The sequence below is a fragment of the Nomascus leucogenys genome, chromosome 7b (genome assembly GCF_006542625.1).
Source record: "Nomascus leucogenys isolate Asia chromosome 7b, Asia_NLE_v1, whole genome shotgun sequence".
NCBI lineage: Eukaryota > Metazoa > Chordata > Mammalia > Primates > Hylobatidae > Nomascus > Nomascus leucogenys.
The window spans coordinates 33,796,927-33,811,560 of record NC_044387.1 but is presented as its reverse complement, the minus strand read 5'-3'; the positions used below and the strand labels follow the sequence as shown (position 1 = coordinate 33,811,560).

Here is a 14,634-nt window from a genome sequence, read left to right as displayed (position 1 = left end):
CACTGGTGCTTTTTTTTTTTTTTTTTAAACAATCAAGGACCTTACAGAACTATATGCATTTTGTACAGCAAAAGGTATTGTCTGAAACTTGTCTGTAAGTTATCATGCAGTGATTCACATTTTCCTGTTGACTTACATTACAATTTGAGTTTTGGTCTCAGGGGAAAACATGACTTGAAGCAAAATATACCTTTCCTCCAAAATCTTACCCAAGGCTTATATTATATGTAGAATTTTACATTCAGACATTTTTTTGCAGAGCGGGTCTATGGTTTTCATGAGATTGCCAAAGAGATTCTTGAAGCAATGGATAAGACACATTTCCTCAAACATTAGAGAGAGGTGTTTTTTGTTTTCTTAACAGTTCACCAAATATGAGTGTTAAACTTATTGAGGGTTTTGGCTTGTCTGTATATAATCATCTTTGGTATTCTGACAAGAATTAAAAAGAAGCAAGTAAAAAATCAATCTTTGTTATTTCTTTGCAATAATTGCCATATTTGTTTTGCATCCAGAAAATTAGGTGCAAGTGAAGGAACCATAAACCAGGAAATTCAACGTTACCAACAGTTAGAATCTGTGGCCGTGAATGACATTAGAAGAGATGTTCGTAAAAAATTACGGAGGTCCAGTATGCGGGTGAGTTCTCTTTTTTCTTTCAATGCTGGTGACAAAACCACTTGATTTTTTCCTATCATGTCTACTGCGTACCAGGTACCATCTAAAGCACGTTACGTGTAATAACCCATTAAATCCTAACAACAACCTTAGGAGATAGCTTGTGTTATTTTCCTATTTTAAAGGTGAAGAAACTGAGACACAGGTCAAGTAATTTGACCAAAGTTATACAGCCAGTAATCCTGGGGAAGACAATAGTCAAACCTAGGTTGTAGGACTCTATAGTCTATGCCCTTAGACGCTATGTTTTGTCTGTCTTTCATGAAATCACTCTTCTTTTTAGTCTCTAATGTGAACTCTGCAAAAGATGTGAAAAATTTTAAGATGTCTGTTCTTCACCTATACCATTCTCCCAGGTCAGAATTTACCTGTCAGCTACTGTGCATTGTAATGCACTTTATAATCTTTATTTTTTGCAGGTTTAGTTGGTCCCATTAGAATTTGAGTCTAGTATTAGAAAACTTTTTAAAAACCATTTTGCCCTTTTGTTGCTTCATTTTTTAAATGAAAGGTAACTTGTTAAGAGTTATCGATTCACAAGTGTACCCACCTGGGCCTGGTGCTTTTTGTTTTGTAAAGTTATTAATCCAGTCCTTTAGTAAATGCAGGCCTATTTGGATTGTCTCTTTCGTCTCTCCATTTTAGAAAATTGTACGTTTCAAGGAATCAGTCTATTTCATCTAGGTGATCAAATCTGTGGGCATAGATTTGTTCACTGTATTCTTGTATTCTTTAAATAGCCATAGGATCTGTTGTTGTATACCCTCCCTTATTGCTGATGTTAGTAATTTGTGTCTTTCTTTTTTTCTTAGTTGTCCTGGCTAGGGGCTTATCAATTTTATTGATCTTTTCAAAGAACCAGCTTTGGTTTTGTTGATTTTTCTCTATTGATTTCCTGTTTGTTTTATTTCTGCTCTAATTTTTATTATTACTTTTTTTCTGCTTAATTTGGATTTAATTTGCCCTTTTTTTCTAGTTTTCTAAGATAGAAGCTTAGATAATTGATTTTAGATCTTTTCTGATGTATGCATTCAATTCTATAAATTGTCCTCTAAGCACTGCTTTTGCTGTGTTGCACTAATTTTGATAAGTGTGTTTTGATTTTCTTTTATATTTTAAAATTTCTCTTCAGATTTTTTCTTCAACTCATCTTCAGGTATCTTTCTGTTGATTTCTGGTTAAATTCCACTGTGGTCTAAGAGCAGACATTTTATGATTTATACTTTTTTTTTTTTTTGAGACAGAGTCTCGCTCTGTTGCCCAGACTGGAGTGCAGTGGTGTGATCTCGGTGTACTGCAATCTCCACCTCCCAGGTTCAAGCAGTTCTCTCCCTCAGCCTCCCAAGTAGCTGGGATTACAGCCACCACCACGCCTGGCTAATTTTTGTATTTTTAGTAGAGACAGGTTTCACCATCTTGGCCAGGCTGGTCTTGAATGCCTTAACTCATGATCCACCTGCCTTGGCCTCTCAAAATGCTGGGATTACAGGTGTGAGCCACCGTGCCTGGCCATGATTTATAATTTTTAAAAATGTGTTAAGGTATGCTTTTTGGTCCAGAATGTGGTCTCTCTCGGTGCAAGTTCCATGTGAGCTTGAGAAGAATGTGTATTCTGATATTGTTAGATGAAGTTGTCTATAGGTCTTGATTATATCCAATTGACTGATGATGTTGTTGAGTTCAACTATGTCCTTATTGATTTTTTTGTGTACTAGATATGTCCATTTCTGATAAAAGGTTATTGAAGTCTCAAACTGTAATAGTGGATTCATCTGTTTCTCCTTGCATTTCTCTTAGTTTGGGCCTCACATAGTTTGACACTCAGTTGTTTTGTTTTTAAGAAATAGGGTTTCACTCTGTTGCACAGGCTGGAGTGCAGTGGTGCAATCATAGCTCACTACAACCTCGAATTCCTGGGCTCAAGCAGTCCTTCTGCTTCAGCCTCCCAAGTAGCTGGGACCACAGCACATGACACCATGCCTGGCAGGATTATAAAACAGTTTTTGTGGAGACAGGGTCTTTCTATGTTGCCCAGGCTAGTCTCAAACTCCTGGCCTCAGGCAATCCTCCTGCTTTCGACTCTCAAAGTGCTAGGATTATCGGTGTGATCCTAGGATTACAGGCTGATCCACCATGCTCAGCCCACTCTGTTGTTAGGCATGTACACATTAGGGATTGTTATTTGTTCTTGAACACTAGACCCCTTTATCATTTCATAATGCTCTTCTTTTTCTTTATACCTGATAATTTTCTTTGCTTTGAAATCTGCTCTGTCTGAAATTAATATAGCTATCCCTGCTTTCTTTTAATTAGTAATAGCATGGTATATTTTTCTCAATCCGTATACTTTTAATCTATGTGTCTTTAAATATATATGCTTAAATATGTATATATAAGTGGGTTTCTTGTAGCAACACATTGTCAGATCTTATTTTTTAATCCACTCTGACTGTCTCTGTCTTTTAAGATCATTTTACAACACTGACATTTAAAGTGATTAATGATAGCTTTGAATTAATATCTACTGTATTTGTTACTATTTTCTACTTTTTGCCTTTTCTCTTTGTTCTCCTGTCTTTGTCTTCTTGTTTTTCTGCCTTTTGTGGTTTTAATTGAGCCATTTATATAATCCCATTTTCTGTTTTTTCTTAGCATATCAGTTGCACTTCTTTTTTTACTTTTTCTTTTTTTTTTTTTTTTTAGTGGTTGCCCTAGAGACTGCAGTCAACAGATACTTCTCGGCTTATGATTGGGTTACATCCCAATAAACCCATCATAAGTTGAAAAGTCAAAATGACTTATGATATCTTCAACTTATGACAGGTTTATCCAGCTTTAACCCCATCATAAGTTGAGGACTGTACTGAATGTTACCTCTTTTGTGCCATCATAAAGTCAAAAAATCATAAGTCAAACCATTATGAGTCATAATCATAATCCCTCCCTCCTGTCTCTTGTATCATTACTGACATTCATATCTCTTATATTTAAGCATATATAAGCATATACATAAATGCGTGTGCACATACACACACATAGATACATGTGCACATATACATGCGATATATATAGTCAAATACATTATTGGTATTAAAGGTGTGCACGTGATATATATAGTCAAATACATTATTGGTATTATTTTGAACAAACTTACCTGTTAGGTCGATTATGAATAAGATAAACGTTTTACCTTCATTTCTTCTTTAATGCTCTTCCTTTTTTTAATAGAGATCTATATCATTTTCCTTCTCTCTATAAAACTTCTTTTAACATTGCTTGCAAGGCAGGTCTGCTGGCAACAAATTCCCTCAATTTTTTGTGTCTGAGAAAGTTCACTTTTGAAGAATAATTTTGCAAGGTATATGATTCTAAGTTGTTGGGGTTCTTTTTTTCCTCTCAACACTTTAAATATTTTACTCCACTGCCTTCTGCCTGGCATAGTTTCTGAGGAAAAAGGCTTTTTTCATTATCTTTTTTTTTTTTTGTAGTTTGATAATGATGTAACTACATGTAATTTTTTTTTTTTTTTTTTTTTTTTTGGCATTTATCCTGCTTGGTGTTCTTTGAGCTTCCTTTACCTGTGGTTTGGCATCTGACAATAATGTGAGAAAACTCTCAGTCATTATTGGTTCAGATATTTCTTCTGTTCCTTTTTCTTTTCTTTCTGGTATTCCATTACACATACTTATACATTTTGTAGTTGTCCCACAGTCCTTGGATATACTGGTTTTTTTGTTTTTTTTCAGTCTGTTCCGCTTTTCACTTTTTGCAGTTCCTATTGATATATCCTCAAGTTCAAATATTCTGTCCTCAGTTCAAATATTCTGTCCTCAGCCGTGTCCAGTCTACTAATAAGTTCATCAAAGTAATTCATTTCTGTCACAGTGTTTTTGATTGCTAGCATTTCTTTCTGGTTCTTAGAATTGTCATCTTTCAACTTACAGTGTCCAGCTAGTCTTGCATGCTGTCTGCTTTATCTGTTAAAGCCCTTAACATAGTAACCATAGTTGGTTTAAATTTCTAGTCTGATAATTCCAACATCCCTTCTATGAGGTTCTGATGCTTGTTCTGTCTCTTTAGATTGTGTTTTTTGCTATTTGATATGCCTTGTAATTTTTTCTTGATAGCCAGACATGATTTACCAAGTAAAAAGAGCTGCTGTAAAGAAGCTTTAGTGAGGTAATGTTAAGGTGTCAGGGTAAGAGAAGCATTTTATTGTCTTTTAATGAGCCTGTGCCTCTGGACTGTGAACTTCATGTTTGTCAGTTTTTTCCTCCCAACTTAGATGGACCAGTATAGATAGAACTGACTGCATTGGTATTGTATTTCCCTTCCCCAGGTCAGTTATACTCTGATAATATTCCCACTGGTTAGGCTCTGGTTAGCTAATTTCTCCTAAGGGCATTTTTTCTTATTCAGAAAAAGAAGGTACTCTTAGTGTTTTTTCAAAATGGTTCCTTTTCCCTTCCCTCTGTTGGAAGCCTAGGGGACTTTTCTTCAGAGGGGATTTTTTTCCCCTGACATTTACTGTAGGAACCTGGTGGAACTACTGAAAGGCGATCTCACAATATTGCGGGGGCACCGGTGACTGGGTCCCCCTGGAGTTTTTAACTCTCAGACTTGTCTGCACTGAACCTTCCAGCAATTCTTCAATTACAGTTCAGGTGTTCCTACCCCAGTGTTGCTTCCTGCAGCAGTTTTTACTTGTGCATCTCTGTACTGGTAAGCTGTAACTCACTGTATTTACTGGTCTCTTTCTCCAATGTGAGGGGCAGAAGTTGTCCTTCCTCGTCGCCTCGCCTTTCTTACAGCTCCAAGAACAGCTGTTGATTCTTAAGTTTGTTCAGCTTTTTACTTCTTGTTAGGATGGAATGGTGACTTCCAGACTCCTTACATGTGAAACTGAAAACAAAGTCTAAAAACCACTTAAAAAGAAAAAAAAAATTAATTGGTTTTAAAATTTTTTAAACCAACAGAGAACCCTCTTTTTTTTTTTTTTAACCAGGATGAGATTTTTAGGTGGTACCCCAACACATGAAAAACATATTAAATCAGAGCTGCAGGTATCAAAGGAAAGGGGAAAGTTTGTTGCAGGGTTCCAGGAGCTATTGGCTTGACCTGCCCTTCCTTGATCACTTCTAAACTCCCAGAGAATATAGTTTGAATACTGCTCTCCAATTTATTTGTCACTAGTCTCTGATAGTAATAATGGATAGTGAGATCTGTAACATATAATTTTATATTTTAAATTTTTGCTGTCTACACAACAGTCATACAAGATAATTAAAATATTGCTTGTGTCCTGTTACAAGTCATATCTGGTAATTGACTGTTAAAAATAAAACTAGATAGAGAGAATTAGGGAAGTTGTTAAAACATCTGCATTCTTAACACATCTCATTCCACATATTCCCCTCAATTCCCATTATCCATCTTAGATTCCATCCAAACCTCCACTGTATTAGAATCTTTTAACTATCTAGCACCATCACAAGTTTCTAGAAAAGAGACTTAGAGACAGGGAGAGTGTTAAGTCATTAACACTGTTACTTTCCTTTGTTGTAATGAAGAGTCCTACAAAAGGGATGCCCTTGGAGAAAAGTGATCTTTTGTCCCCACTGCCCCGAACCTAGCTTTCTCCCAAAACCTTTAATTCTCAGTTTCTTTCTCCATTCTTACTTTTAAAATCATTTCGTTTCTTCTCACCATGTTTCTGTACCCTCATCGCTGCCCCCAAACTTTCTCTTTTCTTCTTTTCTCTCAGGTCAGCTGGTGGCTCATGTTTTCATTGCGCCTCCTAATTGGTGTTAGAACCAAAGAATAGCTGATTCCTACTCTATTTTGACTCATATTGTTAAGTAACATTAAAGTCCCCTGGGGAAAACAACTTATTTAATAGTAGAATATTTTCTTTTATTTGAAGTCAAATATTACAACAATAAATAATCACCTATAGTCACCTTTTTTCTCTCCCATTTTGTTAGGCTGCTTCCCTAAAGGATAAGTGGGGTTTGAGTTACAAACCAAGTTATAGCCGATCAAAAAGCATTTCTGCTTCTGGAAGACCACCTCTTAAGCGAATGGAAAGGGCAAGGTAATATATATTTCAGCCATTGAAACAAGTAATAAAACTGTTGACTCTTTTACCAAGGTCAACTACTTTTTTATGTTCTAATTATAAAATTAAGATAACAAAAATTAATTTTATTAGTAAAATAGCAATAATAGTGGATACTATCAAACTCAGAAGTTTAAGGAATCTCTCATCACATTTATAACCACAATGCACTGTGTGCTTTTTAGTAATGAATTACGCTGCTATTTAGACGTTTCTTTTTTTATTTACATAAAACTGTGGTTTAGAAGGATAGGCAAGTTTTATGCGTAAACTTATAGATTATCTAAAGAAATTAAAAGATGCATACTAGTAGCTACTGCTCTAAATTTGTCAGTTTAGAAAAGGTATAGTCACACAGACATTTAGCATATGAAAAAATGGAAATTTTACATTTTATTGAAGTGAATACAGTTTTAATAGTAAGTCAGCACTATAACATAAGAAGTATAAATTCTTTTTATATGATTTAGTTTTAGAAAAATCTTTTTTTAATTATTATTATACTTTAGGTTTTAGGGTACATGTGCACAATGTGCAGGTTTGTTACATATGTATCCATGTGCCGTGTTGGTTTGTTGCACCCATTAACTCATCATTTAGCATTAGGTATATCTCCTAATGCTGTCCCTCCCCCCTGCCCCCACCCCACAACAGTCCCCGGAGTGTGATGTTCCCCTTCCTGTGTCCATGAGTTCTCATCATTGTTCAATTCCCACCTATGAGTGAGAACATGCGGTGTTTGGTTTTTTGTCCTTGCGATAGTTTACTGAGAATGATGTTTTCCAGTTTCAGCCATGTCCCTACAAAGGACATGAACTCATCATTTTTTATGGCTGCATAGTATTCCATGGTGTATATGTGTAGAAAAATCTTGAGTTAACCAAAACATTGACTCTTTTTTGTGGGATGCTAAAGGTTAAGAGAAAGTTCAATCCTTTGATTAGGTAAATACTTACAAATAAAATGTTATTGCCATTAATCAGACTTTTATAAAGTCCAGGAATTTTATTTAATATTAGTGTCTTATAACTTTATATTTACTTGCAGTTCTCGAGTAGGAGAAACTGAAGAGCTCCCAGAAATCCGTGTGGATGCAGCATCTCCTGGACCTAGAGTAACTTTTAATATCCAGGATACAGTAAGAGATATATAATTTGTTAGAGATATACATTGCTAAGTAGTTTTTACAAATTACAAAATTATGGTATTATACTATTTCAAAATACTGATTTCTGACTACAATCAAAGTATGGATTATGATGATTGAACTGTCTGCATATTACCAAGTAGTGGGCACTGCCCTCATAACATTGTCTGGGAGCCATGAAGCAGGTGTTAGTATTTTACATTTTACATGCACAATAAAGGCTCCATAACTGCTTTCTCTTAAGTAGAAAGGTTTCTGTTGAATAATTTTTCTTTCAAGTGAGAATCCATATTAAACTACATCTTACGCAAATGTAAATGTGGAATATTGATACTCATTTATGTATTTTATTTATAGATAGCAGAAATTGGAAGAAGATCAGCTTCAAAGTTGTATTCTAATTTCATAGCATATTAAACATTATATTAAAATGTTTATTTTGTTTTTTGTATATTTACTTTTAAGTCATTGTTATTTTTCATGAGTTTTTTTTTTTTTACTTTTCTCATTATTTTAATTAAGTTGAAAAATACAGTATGGGGAAGTACACCACAATCCAGCTGTCCTGGGGAAGGGTATTTTCAGGTACTTACTAAGAACAATATAAATTTTGCTTTAAAACTAATCAACCACACTGAAAATCTACTTTCAAAATATCTTCCTCTCATTTCAAACTAAACTTAGACCTCAGAAATATTTTACATAATGGTTTAAGACTGTTTGGATCTCATAACCTCTTGCATGCATTTATCTTAGTTTTTACTTCTGTGTAGTTTAATACTATTAAAAACTAAAAGACTAAATCAGCTAATCAAATCAATTCAACCAAATCAAAAATAAAAAACTACAATTTTTTTATTTCCTAATCCCTAAGTGAAGCAGTTTTTCCTTATATTCAACTACAAAATGAATTTTTTCATAAACGAAGATCAGTTAATTAGTTCAAACTAGAATTAAATTTAATTCAGAACAAACATTGATAACTGAACATTCTTTTGAGTCACTGGTGTAAAAGAACATTTATGAAACTATCCATTTTTTAAATTATTCTCTTGTTCAAAACAATGTGGAGGAATGAATACCTAGATCTTTTTGGCAAGGTACATTTAAAAATTAGCACTTATCCAAATATATTTTGTTTCCCTTTTGTCACTCTCTTCAAGCTTGAGTCTCAACATGTATCTCATACTGAATTTAGTCAAACTGGATTTTTTTTAAGAACTATTTAATTGTAATATAGTGAGCTTGTTCTTTTTTTATGAAGAAAACATGGAAAGAAATAATTTACACAAATGGAATGGATTCTGCTAACTAGGCGATTCTTAAAGGGATTAATATTTGAAGTGATTCAATTCAAGTCCCATTTTTAATTAGCCATGTACTGCTTGTAAAAAAATGGTATATAAAAAATCATAAATTATATAATAGCTGAGATTAAATATTAGATTTTTCTAATCATAAATTAGAAAACAGATAATTAAAGCATGGTTAAATATAAAATAAATATGAAACAAACAAATATTTATTTACTGTCTCTTACCAAAGTTTTGAAAATTGGCTGTTCTAACAATCTGATTTACTTGTTAACTCAATAACGTGTATACTATATAAAATGAAGAACACCTGGATTTGAAATTTTCAATGTAGGACTTAACTGTGTGTGAAATAGCAGCATCCAGTAGTTTTAATAATAAATTGCACATAAATTACCTTGCACATTAAAGTTTATAAAGGCTTATTACTGCTCAAGTAACTCTGTGACTCTGTGAAGCTGGGCATCAAAATTATGTCATGGGGGGTGTTTTGTTTTTGTTTTGTTTTGTTTGACCTATTTAAATGCAGTGGCCTCCTGGTGAAATCCTGAGTTAGTGACATGGTGTTTATACAAATTATAGTCTTCTCTCAATATCTGTAGGGGATTGGTTGTAGGACCCCCATGCATACCAATATCCACAAATACTCGAGTCCCTTTTATAAAATGGTGCAGTATTTGCACATAACCTACATACATCCTCCCATATACATTAAATCATCTCTAGATTACTTATAATGGGTAGTAGTACACTTTAAATGCTATTGTAAACAGTTGTTAAATCTTTTATGTGTATTATTTTTTATTGTACTATTATTTTTATTTTTCCCCCAGTATTTTCCATCTGCACTTGGAATCTGTAGGTGTTTACAGAGAGCCAAGTGTATTTACCTTAAAATACAGCATTCTTCAGTTTGATTGATACATGTTTTATTACTCAGCTATTTGCACATTTTTCTTTAACTCATGTGGGGCTCATTTTTAAAAGATGTATCCACAAAAAGCATCTACTAGCATGATGAGAAAACAAACTTTGTACTGACACTGCATGCTCTTCCATCACTAATTGCTCTTGCCATTCTGATTTACAGTTAATCGTTTCTTTTGCTTCCACATGTTTAACTTCTGCTTTAAAGAATTACAGTGTTTACTTATTGATACAGTAATATATGTTTATATTAAGTAAAATTTCATTCTGATTTTTAGTATGTCAGTAGTATAACTTTCTGTGGTTGGCCCTCTTGCTTCCTTCCTTGGTGTACTATTTCATATGTTCATGAATCTGACCTTTCTTTCAGTTCAGAGTGAAGAAATTCAACTCTGAGATTATTTTTAAATGTTTAAATTTATAATGTTTTTTTCTTTTTTAATTGAAATATGAATCTGATTCATGTTTTTTCTTTTTACAATCAGTTTCCAGAGGAGACAGAACTGGACCTTTTGTCAGTAACCATTGAAGGTCCATCCCATTATTCATCAAATAGTGAAGGATCATGTTCCGTGTTCAGTTCTCCCAAAACTCCAGGAGGCTTTTCACCAGGCATTCCTTTCCAAACTGAAGAGGGCCGACGGGATGACAGTTTGTCTTCTACCAGTGAAGATTCCGAGAAGGATGAAAAAGATGAAGACCATGAGAGGGAAAGGTTTTATATTTACAGGAAACCCTCGTGAGTAACCTCATTTTAAGATCCTAATGTAGTATTTCAGAATCTAGAAATGAGCACAAAATGTTATATATAACTCAACTTTTACAAAAAACATTTTTAATGTGCCTCGCTTGAGTGAGACTAAGAGACTCATTAAAATAAAATTTTAACAAAATTTATCACATGGTTTATTGTGATGTAGCTCCATATAGCATTATTTTTCAAATTTAAATTTTTTTTTCAAGTCACCTAAGTTTAATTATCTAAAATAAAATGGAAATAAAGATGTGGTTATGAGTAAATTAAAGGAGAGGGCTGTATTCCTGTGGCATTAAAGTAACAGATTGCAGCAAGGAGATATGTAATAGTGAAGGCTAGTTAAGAAAAGTAGTAAAGGGAAGTGGTTAGCAATGGATGAAAGATTTAAGCAAATTCTTAGAAGAAAGAAATAACATGAACTGGTGTTAATGAAATAAATGACATATGTGAAACTTTGCTCTGAATATACCCTCAAGAGGAGCTGCAAGGATCTTTGGAACTGGTGTGTTTAAACCACCCTCAAGTGAGGTTGTGACAATAATAGTAAGAGTTTCTAATAATGGTAATAAATAATGAGAAATTGGCTTAGCACAAGAGTATAACCGAAAGTTGATCTATAAGAAACTCTCTATCTTCAATCTTCTGCATTTTGAGCTTTAGGGATTCTTTCCTCCCCTTCCTAGACTGAAGCCACTGACTCCTGAATCCCATACATCAGCATATTTGGTTTTATTCCTTCATTTTTCTGGAGTACATTCTCAAATAACTTTCTATGAAAAGTTATTATTGCAGATCTACTTCATTTTCTTCATGTCTAAAGTAGCTTTACTGTTTTTGTGTTTACTATTGGGTTGGGAACAGAATTCTAGTCTAATATTTATTTCTTCTCCTAAGTAAGAAAAACTGCTCTGTTATCTTCCAGCATCCATATTCGGCATGTGCTGGTTATCTTTTTCAATTCTGTCAATGTGACTTAAGATTTTTTTGATATTTTATGTCCGTTTTCTTCCTGGACATTTTTAGAATCTTGTCATTATATTTAATTTCATGGTGGTCCAGGTTTGCGTCTTTTCTAACAATTTTTCTAGATATTTTGGTATCTCTTAAAACATAATATAAATTTGGTTATAGGAAATATTACTTTATAGTTGTGTGGATAAATTCTTCCCTTTTTTTTTTGTTTTGTCTTAACAGTAATCGGACATTTGCCTTCCTGCACAGATGATCTATATCTCTTTACTTTTTGTTTTACGTTGCCGTCTTAAAAAATATTTTGTCAGTTTTATTGAGATATAATTTACATTAGTGTAACCATATTTTCCAGATACACAATTTGATAAGTTCTTTGAATATTTTATTTTGGTAAGATCACTTAGCATGAGATCTACCCTCTTAACACCTTTTTAAGTGTGCAATACAATAGTGTTATCTGTAGGCACAATCTCTAGAACTTATTAATCTTGCAAACTTTATACATGATTGATGAGCAACTGCCAACCTCCCCTCGACCCCCAACCCCTGACAACCACCATTCTATTCCCTACTTCTATGAGCTGGGCAATTTTAGATACCTCATATAAGTGGAATCATGCAGTATTTGTCCTTCTGTATCTGGCTTATTTCATGTAGCATAATGTCCTCAAGTTCATACATGTTGTCACATAGTGCAGCATTTCCGTCTTTTTTCTAAGGCTAATAAAATTCCATTGTATGTATGCATCACATTTTTTAATTCATTTGTCTGTCAATGGACATTTTAGGTTGTTTCTACATCTTGGCTATTGTGAAAAATGCTACAGTGAACATGGGAGTGCAAATATCTCTTTGAGATCCCAATTTCAATTCTTTTGGATAAATACCCAGAAGTGGGATCTCTGGATCATGTTGTAGTTCTACTGTAATCTCTTGAGGAATCTCCATACTATTTTCCCTAGCAGCTGCTCTGTTTTGCATTCCTACCAGAAGATGCAAGGATTCTGTTTTCTCCATGTCCTTGCCAACACACTTGTTTTTGCTTTTTATTTAAATAATAGTCATCTTACCAGGTATGAAGTCATATCTCATTGTGGTTTTGATTTGCATTTCCTTGATGACTAGTAATATTGAACACCTTTTCATATACTTGTTGGCTGATTCTTTGGAGAAATGTCTACTTAAGTTCTTAGCCAATTATTAAAATTGGATGTTTTTGCTTTCTGAATGCTAGGATTTTGTTACATACTTTGGGAATTACTCCCTTGTCAGATATATGGTTACAAATATTTTCTCCCATTCCATGGGTTGCCTTTTCATGCTGTTGTTTCCATTGCTTTGCAGAAGCTTTTTCAGTTTGATGTTGTCCCACTTGTCTATTTTTACTTTTGTTGTCTGTGCTTTTGGTGTCAGGAAATCATTGCCAAGACCAGTGTTATGAAGCCTTTTCCCTATGTTTTCTTCTAAGAGTTTAACAGTTTCAGGTGTTAAGTCTTTAATCCATTTTGAGTTGATTTTTTTGTATAGTATAACATAAGGGCTCAATTTCATTTTTTTGATGTGCATATCCAGTTTTTCCAGCACCATTTGTTAAAGAGCACATAGCATTATTTTTCTTTCCTTGTTGTTCTGTCTTTAATAAAATCTGGAAAGTAACATTTAAATGTTATAATTTGAGAAAATGAAATATTTTCCAACATACACAGTATAGTTTATATACTGATATTCAGACTCCTTGAAAGTGGTGATTATGTCTGTGTCCTCATCACCTAGCACATAGCCTGGCATATAATAGTTATTCAGTACATAGTAGCTGAATAAAATGTGGCTCCATTAAACTCACTTATGTGAATTTATGAAATAGTAAAATTTATTTACAGACTATTGCTCACATAACATGTTGGAAAATAGTTTGTTAAAAAGAACTCTCATTTTACTACAATGTAATGATCAGTTGTTCTTTCTGTAGACATACATCTCGTAAAAAAGCAACAGGCTTTGCTGCTGTTCATCAGCTATTTACAGAACGCTGGCCAACAACACCAGTCAACAGAAGTCTTAGTGGCACGGCTACAGAGAGAAATATTGACTTTGAACTTGATATACGGGTTGAAATTGATAGTGGAAAATGTGTACTCCACCCAACCACCCTTCTACAAGAACATGATGATATAAGTTTGAGAAGGTAAGAAATTGATTGAAAAAGGATACATGAAACTTTATCTATTAGAAATACTATTCATATATCACTGAATTATAACAAACTTCTCCATCCTAAAATGCAGATTTGAAGTGTAAATGTAATTATAGTTATAATGGTCAAGTGTATATTTCTTATACAATTTCTTATAAACAAGTGCATAATATTTTCTGGCAACTAGAAATGGATGTCTGAGTTAGAGTCTCGCAATTTTTTTAATTAAAATAGTTATATCTTTGGAATTCTTTTAACACACATGAATTTCTCAGTGTCTGTCCCTGTACTATACGTACTTCAGTTTTAAAGAACAACACAGTGTTCAGAAGTATCTTGGTTATTGAGAGTTTTGATGAGTTCATAAAGAAATAAAGACTGGGAGACAGTTACACAGACCTCAGTAGACTGAAATTGTGTTCAGGATATAACTGCAGCTTTACTATTTGTTTATATCACTAACTAAATGATGATATAAACAGGATTAACATATTTTTTTCTTTAAATTTTGTTTTTCTTTTCTAACCT

General features: G+C 33.5%; 1 protein-coding gene across 6 annotated transcripts in view; it reads left to right on the top strand.

Moving 5' to 3' along the window:
• Nucleotides 1-14,634, top strand: part of KIAA1109 (KIAA1109 ortholog) — a 219,349-nt gene that overhangs the window by 175,128 nt on the left and 29,587 nt on the right. For 5 of the 6 annotated variants that reach the window (XM_030815739.1, XM_030815741.1, XM_030815742.1 and 2 more), the window contains exons 63-68: nucleotides 516-639; nucleotides 6,663-6,772; nucleotides 7,844-7,934; nucleotides 8,466-8,528; nucleotides 10,669-10,922; nucleotides 13,882-14,097. In XM_030815739.1, the coding sequence (XP_030671599.1) occupies nucleotides 516-639; nucleotides 6,663-6,772; nucleotides 7,844-7,934; nucleotides 8,466-8,528; nucleotides 10,669-10,922; nucleotides 13,882-14,097 (858 nt within the window). The remainder of the gene's footprint in view (nucleotides 1-515; nucleotides 640-6,662; nucleotides 6,773-7,843; nucleotides 7,935-8,465; nucleotides 8,529-10,668; nucleotides 10,923-13,881; nucleotides 14,098-14,634) is intronic. The other variant, XM_030815740.1, reaches the window with a different exon arrangement.